The sequence below is a fragment of the Balaenoptera acutorostrata genome, chromosome 17, assembly GCF_949987535.1.
Source record: "Balaenoptera acutorostrata chromosome 17, mBalAcu1.1, whole genome shotgun sequence".
Taxonomy (NCBI): Eukaryota; Metazoa; Chordata; class Mammalia; order Artiodactyla; family Balaenopteridae; genus Balaenoptera; species Balaenoptera acutorostrata.
Window position 1 is genome coordinate 25,805,792 of NC_080080.1, and position 19,443 is coordinate 25,825,234.

At 33.2% G+C, this 19,443-nt stretch overlaps 1 protein-coding gene across 3 annotated transcripts in view; it reads left to right on the forward strand.

Annotated features, from left to right (window-relative positions):
- The window catches only part of CSMD3 (CUB and Sushi multiple domains 3), a 1,183,499-nt gene that overhangs the window by 875,446 nt on the left and 288,610 nt on the right, over positions 1-19,443 (forward strand). For all 3 annotated transcript variants that reach the window (XM_007188796.2, XM_007188797.2, XM_028168178.2), the window contains 3 exons: positions 7,539-7,730; positions 15,446-15,584; positions 18,895-19,082. In XM_007188796.2, the coding sequence (XP_007188858.2) occupies positions 7,539-7,730; positions 15,446-15,584; positions 18,895-19,082 (519 nt within the window). The remainder of the gene's footprint in view (positions 1-7,538; positions 7,731-15,445; positions 15,585-18,894; positions 19,083-19,443) is intronic.

Below are 19,443 nucleotides of genomic sequence, written 5' to 3' on the forward strand. Positions count from 1 at the left end.
GGACAGGAAGAGCAAGAATGAGAAAAACAATTGGAAGGGAAATGTTCTTGTTACTGCAATTACTTAATACCATTTGACACATATATGGCTAAATTTGGCATATATCAGGTTAAATTTTATTTTTATTACTTCTAATAATACCCGCAAAATAACCTTGAGTCTTTCTTTTTTGCTTCCCTTTATGGTGAAATATCAGGAGCAAGAAAATTTTTGTGTGTAGTGAAGGGTTATAAACTGTTCTTGCCTTTCTGTTTCGATGTAGGTCTAACTTTTTTGCCCAATTCTTTTGTTAATAAACAACTGTCAAAGTTCCATTAGTAGGGTATGGCTTTTTATTGTTTTATCTGGTAATGGGATAGGTTTGTGCTGAGACAATATACTCTAATGGTTAAGAGCCCTGCTGTTTCTTGATTCAAATTTCATCTCTGCTAAGAGCAAACATTTAACATCATGGAGGCTTATTTTACCCATTTAAAGTAGGGATAATAATACTTCATAATGATTTGTGTTTTAGCCTAAGAGTATAAACTTAGCTTCTAGTTCAGTGTTTTGCACAATGTATGCTCTCAATAGAGACAATAATAGTAATCATCATTATTTTATTGGTATCTATTCTGATTGCCCTTCACGTTGAACAACTACATCTCTTTCTTAGATACACAGATTTATTTTAGTTTGACAAAATATACACCAATGGAATCCTGTGAATAAGACTGTATTGTTAATATCTGTGCAATTTTTTAAGTAAGAAATTAATACATTTAAAGCTAAGTGTTATAAATAAGTAGGTTTTTGGACTATTCCAATCAGAATGATAGGCAGGTAGGTAGCTGCTCTTCTGATTTTAAAATGACAGTAAAGATTAATAACATATTTTAGAAATTTCAATTTAAGTCATTATTTCACTTGAACTTAATACTATAGTTCACACTTTCAGCACTTTTTATTACAAACACTATCACTTTTACTTAAGAAATGTCCCTCAGTTATGGTCTCATGTCTGCATAGGACACTTCATCCACTTTAAGTAACTATGTGATGTTGGTCAGGCTTCTTATCTTTTTTTAGCCTCAATCTTCTCATTGGGAAGATATGGATACTAATAGTACCCAGACTTCTTGTGAATCAAATGAGATACAGATCATAGTACAAGTGTTTGAAAGACAGTAAGTGTCCAATAAATATTACATAATGACAATATTAACTAGTCACATACTCTTCTATTTATATACCTTTTCCTTGTGACTATTATCATTTCTACTGAATAATCAGCTGTGAAACAGACTAACCAGTTGATAATTCCTATTCTAGACTAACCAAAATGTAAATGGCCATTTCTTTTGGGGGGGGGGACAAGGAAGGGAAGTCATCTTTTATAGTTAATTTCATTAGGTTTTGAAAGCTAAATCCAAGATATATTTGGATAGGATCGCATATAAGCCTATTATATACACTTTCTAGAATGTTCCTTTCATGATATCATTGCAGGTGAGATAACAAGTTTGTTAAGACCCTTTATCTTTGTTGGAATTTATGCTTACTTTACACATTTATGTTAAGAAGAATCAGGAATAAATGACAAACTTAAACCTAATAGAACAAATATAGATATTCATTTCATCAATTAAATTTGAAGTAATTTGAACTAAAAAAACTGAGACAATAAGTAGAAATTACCTATCTTAATACACTGGTGGCAAGTATATTATTTTCTAATATATACTTTTTAAATTTTTACATCTTTAAAATAGTTGATAAATTAAAATACTTAATTGCAAAAAAGTCCTCATTCTATAGAAACACCCTGTATATTATTCCACAGTAGAAGAGAATAGAGAGAAACAAATATCTACTTAAAAATATATATATAACAACAGTAATAAAATGCAAATAAGAATTATATATCTTGAGAATTGTATGTTCCACAAAAGTGAACAACAAATGTCAAATAAAAATTCTTAACCTATTTTTACATATGTGACTAATAGTTATTAAGTTCTAATATTATATAATTATTTTTAAATCATGCTAATTTTGTGAGATTATTTCAGTCCTAATTTCCAAGGAGATACAGCATGACTTTTTTTTTTTTATTCAAACAGAAAGTCACAAAAATTATAATCATCCTCATCAGTTCACTCAGTCCCATGTAATTAATTTTTTTTTCATCCTGGTCTTTTGTTAGCACTTTTTTGAATTCATCAGTTTTCCATTAGAGTTCTGAAAATGCTCATTCATTCAGTTCAGCAGTATAGTCAGTTACCAGAAACCTGTACTTGTCAGTCTTTTCCATGAATTCCTTGAAGATGAAACCCGTTTATAGGAACATTTTTGCAAAAGCATCAGTGTACACCCAGAACTGTCTGTAAATGTCAAAAGACTTAAAAATGACCACAGTTCAAGATTTGGTGAAAGTTCATAATAATGCAATTGACAAGGAAATTTAGTTATTTCTGAGATATACATTTTAAAGTAATAACTAGAATTGACTTATAACATTATACCAGAACATATAAGATTTTTAGAAATTTCATGTAATGTCTGAGACATTTATATTAACATATTTCCATACAAATAACCCAAAGGAAGTTTAGTATTAGTTGTTTTTTTTGTTTTGTTTTTTTATACTGCAGGTTCTTATTAGTCATCAATTTTATACACATCAGTGTATACATGTCAATCCCAATCACCCAATTCAGCACACCACCATCCCCACACCACTGCGGTTTTCCCCCCTTGGCGTCCATACGTTTGTTCTCTACATCTGTGTCTCAAATTCTGCCCCAGCATGACTTTTTAAATGTTTATTTATTTTCTTCGGTGTCTATAGTTTCTATTTAATACAGAAAACAAGAATGACCGGTGCCAAAATTAATGTAATTTTGTCTACCCACAAACACAGTGTATAACCAGTATAGAGATTAAACTTTGAATAAGTAAAGAAACTAAGACAATAGCATTCACAGCAAGTAATTCTTTCTGTGTGTATTTAACTAATTGCTTTCAGAACTCAAGTAATTGCAAGAAGAAAAAAATTATTTGGTCTTTCACTAAACCCCATCATTCTCTATTGTGTTTTAAAATCTTACTCCTAATTTATTTATTAGTTGAGAGAAAAAGGAAGAGTACAGTTTTACCACCTCTCTTCCTTAAAGTCAACCAGACCCAAAGGCAAATGAATATTTTTACATATTATATATTAGCTATCATATTGAAGCCTTTATATTTTAGCTACTAGGTTCCGCTTTAAATCTTTAAGCACAGTGACTCTGACAATAGGGCCAAAACATCTTTTTTCCCTCAAACTCTGGTAAGACATGGTCATACCAACTACTTTCAGTGTTTTTGTAACATTGTTATATGTACATTTTTACTTTGAGAATGTTCATATTAAGCTTCAAGCTTTTTGCAGAGTCCAGCACATAGGAAGCCTCTACAACAATGACAAAAACAACAACAAAAGAATATTTTTCATAATCTGTATATCATTCTACTTTTCAGCTTGAAAGCTGTAGCACATTTTACATTTATATCACTCCTTTCCAATTAAAACATCCTAAGTGTAAATCTTGTATGTAGGACATCCTGCTCCAGTTTTGTATTGTAAAACCAATCCATATATCAGTTTTAGTGTTGGTGGAAACCATTCCAGAGCAATTCAAGAAAAGCTTAATGACTGAGTTTATCACAAAAGCATTTACAAAAAAAAAAGTCTATCAATATTGAAAGATTATAATTGCCAGACCCTGTAATGCCTGATGGATGTTCTGCTAAGGAACACTGATAGGTATTACAGAACAAATCCAATTGGAAATTGGAACCAAGTCCCTGCCCCACTTCCCTCAATATTCTCCAATATGAGTCTGATTGTTATTCTATTAACAACTAAAAATAACTCTCTCAAAAATAACTCAAATGAAAGAAGATTGAATATTTTTAAGATGGACACATTTGTGTGCACTGTAGCTTTTCTATTTATGGATATAATCTCTGTATTTTTTATAATTTCTTAATGGGGTTTATTATATTTAACTGAGAAAGAAAATGTATCTCTAGGACAGTTAACAGGTAGAAGAGGACAGTCTAGTGTAACATTTAAGGGTTTGGCTTCTGAAATCATACTGACTGGGGTTCAAACCTTGGTTCTGCACTCTTTAGTTTTTGTAATATTGAACAGGTTACTTAATCTTCCTAAACTTTAGTTTTCTCACCTCTAAAATAAAACCAATAATGGCACTTGACCCATTGGGTTGCTAGGAGAATTAAAGGAATTATACATGCAACGTCTTCATCCTTGGCTATTGCTCAGAAACACTAGTTTGTCAGTAAAATGAAGCAAAACTGTTAGGATTTCTGATGATGTGTATAATGATACATAGATTTAATTTAAGTGGTCAGTAAAATAACATTTGCAGTCTACATCTTTTAACCCTTTTTAAAAAGTAACCCTTTAAAAATTAACCCTTTTGAAAATAACCTTTTAGAGTCATGTACCACAATGTTCGTTGCAGCTCTGTTTACAATAGCCAGGACATGGAAACAACCTAAGTGTCCATCGACAGATAAATGGATAAAGAAGATGTGGCACATATATACAATGGAATATTACTCAGCCATAAAAAGAAATGAAATTGGGTTATTTGTAGTGAGGTGGATGGACCTAGAGTCTGTCATACAGTGAAGTAAGTCAGAAAGAGAAAAACAAATACCATATGTTAACACAAATATATGGAATCTAAAAAAAAAAAAAAAAAGGTTCTGAAGAACCTAGGGACAGGACAGGAATAAAGATGCAGACATAGAGAATGGACTTGAGGACACAGGGAGGGGGAAGGGTAAGCTGGGGCGAAGTGAGAGAGTGGCATGGTTATATATATATGCTACCAAATGTAAAACCGATAGCTAGTGGGAAGCAGCCACATAGCACAGGGAGATCAGCTTGGTGCTTTGTGACCACCTAGAGGGGTGGGATAGGGAGGGTGGGAGGGAGAGGCAAGAGGGAGGAGATATGGGGGTATATGTATACATATAGCTGGTTCACTTTGTTATAAAGCAGAAACTAACACACCATTATAAAGCAATTATACTCCAATAAAGATGTTAAAAAACCTAAAATAAAAATAAAAATATCCTTTTTTTACCCTTTCTGAAAAGATATATAAAACAATTTGCAGTCTGTTCAGTTTTGTGTGTATATAAATGTGATTATGTATAATATCACTTTTTTGTTGTTGCTGCTTTAATGCAGTCTCAGACTGAACATACCACCAACATTAGGTTTTTTGGGGTTTTTTTTTTCAGTTTTTTAATTGATATGGTCCTCTTGATTCCCAAACAACTTTGAAAGTCAGAACATTACAATATTTGTGTGTAGATTCCCTGGTTTCATTGCTGTGTATGAGTATTAGGGAGATGAGCTATCTATACAAAAAGTACACCTGGTAGATTGTAACAAATTGATTGGTATATTGGTGAATTTATCTATCTATCTGTATCTACCTACCTACCTTTGTACCTGTTTACTTACCTACTAGGGATGTATACAACAGAATCTGTTTGTAGGTGCCACCGCTATGCAGTTTGAACAATTTGAAGTCTGTTCAGTTTTATGTCTGCCTATTTCTTCTTTGTATTCCTAGCACCTAGCACAGTGTCTGGAATATATTAAGTTAGTAAATGAATGAATGAGTGAATACCAGTTATGTGTCTGTAATCCAGCCATTTGTGTAGTTACTTTAATACGCAGTTTAAAAAATAATTTGTACAAGGGCTGAATCCTATGTTTATGAATATAGTTTAATAAGTAGCTTCAATGAAAAATTTAATAGCTTTTTTGTCTTGATACTTAATTATCATATCCTTTAGGGTAAATCTGCTTTGTGGTAATTCAAAGTAATATCTTGTTCCATTAACCTGAATAATTGTAGTTAATCATACTATTAAATGCACCCTATACTGTATATAGAAGAACAGTTGCTTTCCTGTGGTCCCATACTCTCCTCTAATGATTTTTTAAACTTTTTGAAATTTTTAAATAATTTTAGATTTATATGCAATTGTAAGAAATAATAGAGATCCTGTATACCCTTTACCCAGTTTCCTCCAATGATGATTTCTTGTATGACTATAGCACAATATCACAAGCAGAAAATTGACTTTGATAACAATCCATGAACCTTATTCAGATTTCATTAGTTTTATATATGCTCATTTTTGTGTGTATGTTTAGTTTGTATATAGTTTTATGTAGATTTGATCGCCACCACCAGAGGTAAACACAGTACGGTTCCATCACAAAGATCCTTCTAGTTACTGTTTTATAGTCCTAGTCATCTCCTTCCATCCCCTCCCCCCTACAATTCTTGGTAACCAGTCATCTGTTTTCCAACTTCATAATTTTGTCAATTCAAGAATGTTACGTAAATAGAGGCAAACAGTATAAAACATTTTGCTATTGCATTTTTGTTACTCATCATAATTGCCTTCAGATCCATCCAAGCTGTCTTGTATATCATCATTCCTTTTTTATTACTGACCAGTATTCCATGGTATGAATTTAGTTTAATGATTCACCTGTTGAAGGTGGTTTGTTCCTAGTTTTTAGCGATTACAAATAAAACTCCTGTGAACATCCACGTTCAGGTTTCTATTTCTCTGGAATAAATGTGCAAGAGTACAATTACTGGGTTATGGTAAGCACATTTATTTTTGCAAGAAAGTGCCATCTTCTTTCCAGAGTGGCTGTACCATTTTACATTTCTACCAGCAATGGATAAGTAATTCAGTTTTTTGCAGAATCTTGCCAGCATTTGGTGTTACTATATTTTTTATTTTAGCTGATCTGATAGGTATGTAGTAATATCGCATTGTGGTTTTAAATTGCATTTCCTTAATGGCTAATAATATTGAACATTTTTTCATGTGCCATCTGGTATCCTCTTTATTGAAATGTTTTTTGCCCATTTTCTAGTTGGATTTTTTTCTTTCTTTTTTTTCACAGTTGAGTTTTAAGAATTCTTTATATATTCCAGATACAAGTCCTTTGTGGAATATAGCCCGTGCAAATATGTTCTTCCAGTCTGCACCTGTCTTTTCATTCTCTTCACAGTGTCTTTCACAGAGTATCAAAAAACAGATTTTGAGTAAATTTATTATTTAGCTACTCAAATGCCATGTCCCTGCTTGAAGCAAGTTAACACATAAATTATTTACCAAAAACAATTAAAAAGTATTTATTGTGCAGGTATTTAAAAATTAGCCCAAGCATTTTTTAATTGAAGTATAGTTGATTTACAATATTATATTAATTTCCGGTGTACAGCATAGTGATTCATAGATAGTTTTTACAGATTATATACTCCATTAAAAAAGCAACAAGGAGATATTGTACAGCACAGGGAATTATGGCCCAAGCATTTTTTAAGTTAATTTTCTGAAAGCACATAGATATGCGGAAGCTTCTCAAATATATGATCTGGAACTTTGAAGGTGATTTTGGATAGCATCAAAACTAAAGGTTTGTTTCTGTCTTTTCATAGGTTCTGTTGCCACTGCATGTCGTGACCCAGGGGTTCCCATGAATGGGACTCGAAATGGGGATGGACGAGAACCTGGGGACACTGTTGTTTTTCAGTGTGACCCAGGATATGAGCTTCAAGGAGAGGAAAGAATAACCTGCATTCAGGTAGAAAATCGATACTTCTGGCAGCCCAGCCCACCAGTTTGTATAGGTATGAATTTAGAACAATTAAAATTTTATACAGGTGTAAAACAATGAAATGCACAAAATTGTAAATCATTATTATTTTTCCCCTGAGGAGAGGGTCTATAATTTTATTAGATTCTCAGTGGTTCTAACACTCTTAAAAAAAAAAAAAAACAGTAAAGAATCAAAGTTCTTCAAATGTATGGACACCAAGGGGGGAAAGTGGCAGGGTGGATGGTGGTGGTGGGTTGAATTGGGAGATTGGGATTGACATATATACACTAATATGTATAAAATAGATAACTAATAAGAACCTGCTGTATAAAAAAATAAATAAAATAAAATTCAAAAATTCAATAGAAATAATAGAATCAAAGTTCTTGAAAAATTTTCATCTTCCCTATCTACTATACAAATGTAGTTATTCACTGCTTTTAAAATTTAAAGAGTGGATTCAGACTGTGTATTTAAAATGGGCCAGGTTGATCTTGCCTCAGTAATGGTTATTCCTTCTAAGAAAGAAAATTTTAGCAGAACTTATGTTTGAGTTTCAAAGCTTTGACTTTCCCTTCAATCCATGTATTCCAAATGAATTATCAGTTTTTATTTTGATGATCTAAGGATTTGCAGCCGCTTGGTTCATACTTCCAACTCTCTGCCTTTTGAATCCATGGTCTATTCTTGAATCTCCAAGTTAGACTCTAGAAAATTAAGATACATATTATTTCCCTACTGGGTCTGAGAAAAAGTTAGAGGGATATACCACCTTTGGAATAAAAATAGTGAGAAAACTTGCTATATAATCTTTAAAAAAAAATCTCGTTATTAAGGTTCTTAAATTCAGCTAGTTTAATCTCAAAACTTGAGCTCAAGTGTTTTAAAATTGGCATCATCTAGAATGTATAGTTCAGTTTGCCCAAAGTACGTTATGTGTACTCAAAATTTTATTTATCATATTCTTTCCCTTACTACACTGCAAGCACCTTGGGAGAAGATTCCATATCTTGTTCAGTGTATTTCTTATAGCATGCAAATTTAGCACTTTTAGGAGAGAAAGCCTTATTTTTGTTCACTTTATATCTAACTCATAAATACATTTTCAATAATCATTTCCCAGTGAGTCACATGATAATAAGAAAAGAGTGTTTAGTACCTTAGTCAGAAGTGAACAAATCAAGCACTCAGTTATTCAGATTTACTTTACCCCATTTTATGCTTCTTATGCAAGAGCTGCAAACTCAAATTCATTAGTGTGTCCTATGTGTTGATCTAGGCATTGAGGATTTAGCAGTACAATAAGACAGAAGAGTTCCCTGTTTTTGTGAACTTCTCTAGTAAAGTGAAAACTGAAAAATCTGAATTCATATCACATCTTTTGTATTTTATATGTTGGAATTTAAAAAAACACAATACACAGAGCAAAACACATCTAAAGGCTCAAACCAGGCAGGGAGTAGGCAGATAGTTGTAGACTTCTGTAGAAAATGGAGCAAATGATAAGGAAAAAGCTTATTAAAGGGACATAAAAAAAGCACAAAATAAGGATGTACGTTGAGCCAGTTCAGATTTAGCCATATTTTCCTTTACAGTTTATTATTTCCGTTTATACCTATGTTGCTCTCTATGTACCACTGCAGGATTCTAAATCCTCAAACATCGATTAATTTACATTTACTATAAATACACTCATAAAAGCAGAGCAAAAAATACAGAGAAAAAAATATTTTCAAAGGAAAAGGAACTGAAACAATCAAGTTTTCATTTGTTTACTGGACAGTTAACCTAAAAAATATGCCAATTAAACTAAAATGCCACATTCAAATTAATTGGAATTTGACTGAGTATCTTGTAAAGAGAATCTTTGTGTAAAAATGAAATGACAGAACTCCACAGACATACTGTAGAACTTCTTGTTTTATTGCGATTCTTAGACCTATTAAACGGGTGTTATTTATTAGAATTACTAGAAAGGCTATATTATGTCAAATGTCATGTAGAGAATTCTGAAACATTGAACAGCTTTACACTGAAATGCTAGAAAACACGAAAATCCAAAAGGTTAAAAGAGTAAAGAACTTTGAGATAGGCTGTTATAAAATTCCATTTGTAGACAAGACTTTAGCCAGCAAGTCATAATTCTAGAAAATAAAAGGTAAACACCAAATTTTACTTAAATTAAGCAGATTGTGGGAATTTTTTGTAAGGACAGTGGTGCTGTGTATAATTTTTTGGTAGGAAAAGATTGCTTAAGGAGAGGATATGCATTAGAGCTTCTCTGAGGAAGATAATAACCTTAAAAAAAAAGTCTGAAAAATTGCTAAGCTGCAGAAAACTTGACCTCTGAAACTTATAAGAAAGAACTCCATGATTGGAAATACTATGCCAAAGATTAAACCCTGAACTTTTTAGAAACTTTGTAAGTCTATGTCTCAGACCCTGGAGCATAAAGCATTTTGCTTGCATGTAGAAGTAGTCAACCTTATAGCAAACACCAAGCAGAAGGACAGTCATTTTTAAGAAAGTTAATAGAATTCATTCTAAGAGAATTGACGGTGTGAAGATTACTTTGACATTGCCAGAGGGAAAGTAACAGCACTCAATATGAAGGTAAATAACAAAGACATTAGTATGGGTGGGCTGCTGAGAAAGACAGTAGACACAAAACTGAATAGGGGAGAAAAATTAAGATAGTAAAATCATTATCAATAGTTGCCTGTATAACTGTCTCATAAGAAATTACATGCAGAACAAATCATTAATGTGTCAGAACTCTATGGAACCTAACTAAAAATTTATTTCATAAATATATTTGATTTAAAGAGAATCTTATTTTGGATGCTTTATGATTAGATGCATAAAAGTAAAAGATGTATTTTCCAAATTGTATTTAAAGTTTAATATATTAAATGCAAAGAGAGTTTTCTTTACTACTGAGTTGTTTGGGACATACAAATGTTAGATAATGTCTCAGCTTGTCTCAATGGCTTTTATAGATTTTCAAAATCTACAGTTATGAAATTTATCTGGAAAACCTCAATAAATAATTGTAATAATAGAATCAAAAGAATTTTAAAGGATCTTATGCTCCAATAATAGTATAATGACAAAACATATCCAGTAAGATACTTAAAAATATGTGTAATGGATTTTCCTATATCTTATATGATAAAGGGTATACACGTATAAACGTATATGTGGATGTGTTCATGTGTATAAAATTGCTAATGATAAAAAAGACCAAAGTTTCCTGTGAAAAATAAGGAGAACTGAAACAAACAAATAAAATTGCCCCCATGAGCCCCCAAAGTACAAATGATACCACTTCCTTAGAATGTGAAAAAAAACACAAACATTCCTGCCTTTTGTGCATATATACATATATATATACACCTATGTAACTGCATTTGCTATTACACATATTTTTCTAATATTTTTCACATATGATTTTAAAAGTTCCAAAGATAAAATATGCTATTATTTTTATCAAAACATATAACTTTTATCAAAACAAATTAGATTGCCATTCAGACTTATTCATCTTTAGTCTTCACAATCAATACAAGGAGTCAATAGCAATTCAACAAACATTTATGGAATGTGTAGTATATGCTAAATCTCACATAGAAAATAACATATAAAACACAGTCTTTAGCTTGCAGATTACTGATGAATGCAGATACCTGAAAAGAATATTTAAATAAAATATGGTAAGGGAAATGATGGAGATAGGCACAGGTTGCTATGTATACCAGAGTATGTTGGAGAGAGCTGAAGTAGAGCCCAGGCTGAGAATTTCTAGGAAAACTCCCTGGAGGCAGTGATGAATCTTGAGACATAAGTAAAAGTTATATAGAGGTAGAAGGGAAGACATTTCAGGAAAAACAAATAGGATGCATAAAGGCATGTAAATACAAGGAACAAGCAAATGATACTTTTGAGTGTAAATTATGTGTCTAGATTGGTGGTTGATGCAATTGGAAAGGTTGCAGGGGTCAAAGCATGAAAGCTATACTGGAGTCGGGACATTATCTTTTAGGCAATGTGTAATAACTGCAGAATTTTATGCATGGGCATGGTATGATTAGATGTTTTCACTGGGAAGAGGAAATGGAGGAAATGAGATTATACTAGAGGCATGGGAAACGAAAAATATTGCAATAATTCTGGAGGCATGTAAGAGTCAGATCTAGAAAAGGAAAGAAGAGATAGATTGAAAAATATCTATGAGGAACTGAGGTAGAGTCTTGGGAGTGCTTCTTGATAGACTGGAGTCAAGGGTGCAAAAAAGAAAAGGGAAGAATCTTAGGCCTCTAGCTTGGGAATGTATGTGGTCAGATGATAGTGCTAACCAAACAACCTAGGAATACAGGAGAAATTTGAGTTGAGGTTTGGATATGTTGGATATTCTGTGTTTGATGTACCCACAGTGATCAGGTAGAGATAGCCAGTAAGCACTTGAGCATATGGTTTAGAATTAAGCAGAGACATCTGTTGGAGATGATAGGAAAAAGGGGTTATCAGTATGTAAGTGGAAGATAAACTCACAATTCGGACATGATCAACAAGGAAGAATGTAATAGAGGGAAAATTAGAGACGATTAGGTAAGGAATTCAGGAGAATACCAGAATTATAAGATGAAGTGAAAGAAGTTCTTGCCAATAAAACTGAGATCTGTACAAAGACATCAGAAGAAAATTAGAAGTGGAGTTCCAAAAATGAGGAGAGTGAATTTACGGTGAAAGTCGACAGTTAAGGATGACTGCAGATATGAAGAGAAAGATAAAGGCAGAAATACCATCCTATATTAGTCAATACAAAAGTCATTTGAGGGTGAGCTAGGGAGTGTTATGTGTGGGAGGCTCAGAGGCTAAGGGAAATAGCAATGGCTGGAGAGAGCAGGAGAGGTGGAAAGGACCAAATAAAGACATCTAGAGTCCCTAAGCAACAAAAAGGTTGTTGTCTCTCTAAATATAATTTCAAATAAAAAAAAATTCTAAGCCTGAGATAAGTTTTCTCAGGATGAATACTTTGGTACTTTTCTTCAAGATATAACATAAGAAGCTATTTTTTCCCAGTGACCTGCTTTGCTAATCATGTTAGTCTGCCTACAGGTACATAGGTGATGAAAGAGAGAATGAGATTAGACTTCCTTTTCAAAAGGCATAGTTGTAAAATAAAAAACAAATTCAAAATAAGTGAGGAGAGACTTTTATTAACAAGGAAATGTTGTACAATTTTACTATTGTAATGTATGGAAATATCAAATCAATATGTTATACACCGAAAACTAGCAGTGTTGTAGGTCAATTATAATTCAAAAACAAACAAACTCATAGAAAAAGAGATCAGATTTTTGGTTACCAGAATCAGGGGGTCGGGGAGAGCTAATTGGATGAAATTGGTTCAAAAGCACAAACTTCTAGTTTCAAGATTGATAAGTACTGCGAATGTAACGTACAATGTGATATGTGGCGCTGCTGTATGTTATCTATGAAAGTTAAGAGAGCAAATCTTAAGAGTTCTCATCACAAGGAATTTTTAAAATTTTTTCTTTAATTTTGTATCTATATGATAAGACAGATGTTTACCAAACTCATGATGGTGATCATTTAAAAGCTAAAAAGGATTTTTGTAGTGTGTGGGTAGGGGCACTCCTGTGATAGGGAGAGCAATGTGATGGTGAGATCTTCCAGCACCTGAAGAATTAGGAAAAGGGGATTTTTCTTTTATAGAAAGGAGTACACAAGGCTGGAAAGAACCAGGTGTGGGGAAGTGAAATGAAAGGGTGGCCCAGAATGCTGTACTCTGAGTCCAGCCTATCCTCAGGAGGGGTTGTGTGCTCACTCAAGACTGAGGGAGAGCCAGAGTTCAAGGACCTAGAGAAAGGAGAGAAGCTTGACCAAAGTTTGGTTACAAGCAGTTTATTATGATTGATCAGTGAGGTCAAGCAATTCAACTAATCATTTGAGTCAAAGAATGGGAATTTGCAGGATCCATGTCTGGTCTTGTCATAGGAAAATGAGGGGGCTTATTTAAAGGATTTTATCAAAGACCTGTTAAGTGAATCTTATCTGAGTCAGATGGTGAAGGGTGGTTCTTCACAGTGAGCCCATGTAACCAAACACAAAAGGGTGAGGGGATTTCTTAACCATCAGGTAAAATTCAACATTTTCAGTTGAAGAAAAGGTGAAAGGAAATAGGTTAGAGGAAACTTTGTTTTATTTTTAGGATGAAAGAGACTTGAACACCTATGGACAAAGGGGAGGAAACCAGAGAGAATAAAGGAGACAAATGAACACAGGTTCTGGAGAAGGAAGAGAGATTGTGTGATTGAGTCGAGGGTGTTATCCTGATTAATATGAGGGACTAGTTAAATATTCAGGAAACGTTGAAGTTTGAATAGGGAGAACTAAAGTTGAGATAGTTTGTTTAATCATTTGATATGATACCACAAAAAACATACAGGTGATAGGTAAGTCGTGGTAAATAAATTAAGGCTAAGCAAATAAGTATTCTCAGTAGAGTAGGTCATCTACTGTGACTGAGGCACTGAGACAAAGGTAGCAGAGGGTCATGGGGAAATGTATCAATAATAGCAGACAGCCATTATTTAAGATGGTAACAATTACCAAATTCTAATGATGATATTACATATCTAGGCTCAGGCAAAGAACAAATATCTGAAATGTTACCAGAACCAAAATTCTCCTCCTTCCAAAACCAGTTTTATGCTGTCAAAAGAATCCCGTATGCCTTACAATTGAATGGTAAAATTTATCTGAGGAAAACTATAATTTTAAAACTCAGATAACAATGAAGATGTGGCGATTATGTGTAGGAGACATCATTACATCGTGAGAATCCCAATCTCAGTCTCAATCTCTCTCTTTCTCGGTGCGCACACCGATGTTTACATCCCCACTGTCACACTCCCCCACCAGGGCCCTCCATATCTTAATCTCTCTATTTTTCTGCAGCTGCCAACTTTGTGTAATATATTATTTTCTGATCAAGCTGTGTTTAACAGACTCCGACAATAATCCCGTGAAGAATCTAATCTCTGAATTTCTCTGACAGTTTTTTGAGACTCTCCTTTGAAGTGTTACAGAAACCTTTGTTTGGGCCACAATAATAACAACTGTCTGTTTTCATCAACAAGTCAGGCAACTAGAATTTAAGAATATCCTAACACTCAGTATAGGAGTAAAGTGCTATAGGTTCTCAGATAGTTATCCATTTTCACACATTAACCATTATGAAAGCCTCTTCCTCTGTAAATAAAGGTAGCAGGGAAGATTTGAAAATGAGCTAAATACCTCATATTCTATTACTCCACTTATTATTCGAGATTTTGTTTTGCTTTGTTTTGTTTCTATCTTTTTTGCAGTAACCTTCAGATTTTTTCCTAGTAACCAGGGTGAAACCATTTTTACTCCTCTTCTTAATGCTTTTCTTTTACATGAAACAAAATAGTAATAGAAAGGGAAAGAAATATAAATATAACTTTTTCTTATGATTTGAAGCAAGTAAAGGAGCTAAATTCAGTGTATGTATGTATGTATTTAGTATTTTAATTGTCTTTCTTGAAAGATAATGAAGTATTTAAGCATCCAGTACTGTAAAAAATCGTCTGTACAAAACCGCCTAAACTTTTTTAGATAAGTGTTTTCACAAGTACTGATATATAATACATTTTATTAATTACTTAAGGGGTTTTGTTTGTTTGTTTTAAATTAAAGCACCCTGTGGAGGCAATTTAACAGGATCTTCAGGCTTTATTCTTTCACCAAACTTCCCTCACCCATATCCCCACAGCAGGGACTGTGGCTGGACCATCACCGTGAATGCAGACTATGTTATCTCCTTGGCATTTATCAGGTGAGTTCCCAGACAGTTCCACATTCTAAAAATCTTTTTGCTCTTTTGCTTTAGCATTTCACTAGGCAAATTTTTATTTCTCTACATGACATTTCTTAGTTTTGTTGGTTTTTTTTACCGATTTCAATACTACTATTTTGCAATAAACAGTTTACAAATCCCTGTGTAGTAGCATAGATGCCAGTGTAGTTCTGCAGGCTACAGAACTACAGATGAGTGAGCATCTCTCACCAGTTCCCATATAGAGGAGACGTGTTATAAAGGTTGAGTAGTTTTTTGACTCTCATGAAATGCTATCTCTTTATAACATTTCCTCCCTCCCTGAACTTACCATCACTGTTTCAAAAAATTCTGTTTTTCCTAAACTTAAAGATTAAAAGGTCAGTATTTCAAGGAATTTTTTCTCCCATATGTGTACCACCCAAAACCTTTTTGAAGTATCTGAATACCCATAGGTGCAGCACCACCACTGGACTTGGGAAGATACATATTCTACCTGCTGTCCTTCCTGGTGGTCTCATTAAGTCAAGCTGACAAGAATTTGATGGATCATTTTCCTATACTCTCTCAGCAGAACTTGTTTCCTGATAGAACTTAACATGAGGTGTTCCGAAATTTACATTTGTTATTTAGCAGTATCAGCTTCAGGGTTAGCTTAGTACTGAAGTAGTAGAGGATGCAGTTTCCCGTGTGGCAGAGAAACCACTGAGTTTGAGCTCTGCCGCTGTTATTTGTGTTACCTTGGGTAAGTTATTTCTATGAATGAGCCTCTGTTTCCTCACATGGAGCTAACAGCTGTTTCACAAAACCTGGCCTAACTCTTTTCCTGAAGATTTCAATGGGAATGTTAGGTACCAGCAACTTAAAGAGTTTCTAACTAGAAATGTTCCTGATCTTCAGTGTCCAAGACTGATGTCTGTTGGCTCTAGTAACACAGCCCCTTCTTCTGCTAGCATGTCAAAGGTGCTTGGTATTTATGTAAAATATTAAGCTGAAAAATCTTTCTAATATATTGAAGCCAGGTTTAAAAAAAAAAACTAAAAAAAGGGTAATTCAAACTCATGAAAAATTTAAAAAGTAAAAATATATGGAATTATTTCTATAATTTCCTCTGCGATACATTGATAATTGGTAATAACAAAGCAACAATGATGACAATGTTAGTTATATGCCAGGACCCAGTTATAAGACAGTTTCCTGAAGTAAGTGCTACTTTTCCCATTTTTGCAGTAGAGGAAATGACAGTACAAACATTAGAAATGTCAGGGTGTATGATACAGGGCTTAGTTTACTTAAGAAATTTATTGTAGTTAATAACTGAGTGGTAGAAGTCTGTATTGCATGAAGTGCATGACCAAAAGTTGATTTCCAGCTTTGTCATTTATTATGTGATCTTAGGGAGACCACTGACATTTTAGGGCCTCATTGGGAGAATGGAAATGATAATCTCTTCCTTATACCAGAGGATTATTGACAAGACCAAGTTAATATTTATGAAAGCGCTTTGTAAAATAGAACATACTATTGGAATGTACTATCTTTCCAGTTTTTTAGGAAAAATAATCATTATAGCTAACATTCTAAAGGTTCCTAGAAAAAGACTGGTTTTTGTTTTATTCTCATTTTCAGAGAAGTTATAAATCAATATTTTGAATTATTTATTTAAACCCAAACTAGAAATTAAAAAAAAAAAAAGTACTGAAATTACTATTGTTAAATAGGCTTTTGGCCTTCCAAGGATAGTACATTTAGACTATACTTACTATATCCTTTACAAAGAACTTGTTTCTAGTGATTCTTCCAATAGTGAGATAGGTACGGAAGTTGTAATTCTCATCGAACCTTAATGATAAAAGAGATGACTTTCAGAAAGTTTTGTTTTACCCCAGAACAAGGTTAGTAAGTAATGAAATAAGACCTTAACCTCTGACTTCTGCTACATTACCAAAATTCAGGCCTCATATTCACTGAAAGGTTTCAAGAGTAATTAACTGAATCAGACATGTGAAGCTATTATTAAAACAAAATATAACAATATGGTGGTCCCCCAGTTTTCTCATGTTGCATTGTCCCTTTTATATGGGAAGTTGGTAACCTCTGCATTATCCGTCTTTCTTCACCACTATTTATGCGCAGGTAAACTAGCTAGATTCCTCTTCCTTGTATGTGCATACATAAAGGATTAGAACTGTGGAAACAACCTCTATCAATCTAGTGGATTTGGAAATAGTATCTCCCAACCTAGCAAGTTTTTTGTTTAGATGCAGAGGTGATAAAACTTGACAGAATAGTTTCTCCATTGATGGATGTTTAACAATGGCAAGGTTTATTGGTTTTATTTTATATCATGAACTTCTTGACTTTTCTTAATGACCCACTTGAGTCCATCCTTTCCTCTGCCACAGTATGAGTTAGGTAATAGACACGTGATTACATGTCTTCTGCCTTCTAAGTATGTGGGTTCTATAATCACTATGGGACAATTCTCATACTTTGAAGGTTTTAAGGCAAGTTTATCATGCAAATTTTGCAGTATTCAAATATTGATTTGAATAGTTTACATGCTAAAATGTCTTTATTCACATACTATTTAATTTTGATGAAGAGTGTATTGGTTTGATTTGCCTATATTAAGTTCTAAAAGAAGAAAATATATTTACTTTCAGGAAAAAGAATACCTAGTACAATGTGTGGTGCTTTGTTTGAGTAATTTAAATGCAAATTTTGTCTTTCCAACTTTTGTTTGAATCTGATATGTTGAGGTGAATTTTAAAACAGCAAAAATGCTCTTAAATGTTGAAGTTCAAGGCAAATAGTACCACTGACAAAGAAAAAAGAGGTTGCATTTTTATGGTGTAAAATATCTGGATGAAAAATTTTAAAAAATGGTTATTGTTTTACACATTTTACTGATATAAAGTAACTTACATAAGGATATGTAGCTAACAAAGGCAGAAGCAAGGCTTGAACCTAAACTCTGACTCCAAATCCTGTATCCTTTCATCAGCTTATAAACTGTACGCCTTAAAGTCATTTTTATTCCCTATAGACACAATGCCAACTTAGAAATATTTGAAAATATCAAGGTGTCTTTTCTCTTTTCCAGTGCTGATTTGATATGCATTTTCAGTGTGCTATTGCCAGGTGAATTTTCAAATTAGCTTATTTTGACAGGGTCTGTTGTTATTTTTAAAGATATTGGTTGAATTAATATATGATTATGTGACTGTTATGCTTAATACCTTAGTAATAACCATTCCACTTTTTCCTATCTTTCTTTCTCTCTTTCTCTCTCTTTCTTTCATTTTAGTTTTAGCATAGAACCAAACTATGACTTCCTCTATATATATGATGGACCAGACAGTAATAGCCCACTGATTGGAAGTTTTCAAGACAGCAAGTTACCAGAGAGAATAGAAAGCAGCTCAAATACCATGCATTTGGCTTTTCGGAGTGATGGATCTGTTAGTTACACTGGATTTCATTTAGAATATAAAGGTAAATGTGAACATTTGATTTTAGCATCATGATTTAAATTTTGAACATTTTATACAGGAGAATAATGTTGTATTGGCCATTGTCAGATGTTAGTAATATATGCATTTCTTAATGCAGACTACCTACAATTCAGCTCACAAAAGAGCTCTCACTGTAGACTTTTCCTATGAGTGAGAAGGAAATTAGCATTTACCTAATTACTACCAAAGGAAATGTATCAGGCAAACAAATAAGCAATTAGTATACTGCAGGAGTTGGCTGAGACCACAAAATATTTCTTAAAAAACAAAGTCATTTTTTGGAAGCTGAAGATTCACTCAAATATCAGGTATTCAGAGACTACTCTCAGTGATAAAGAGAA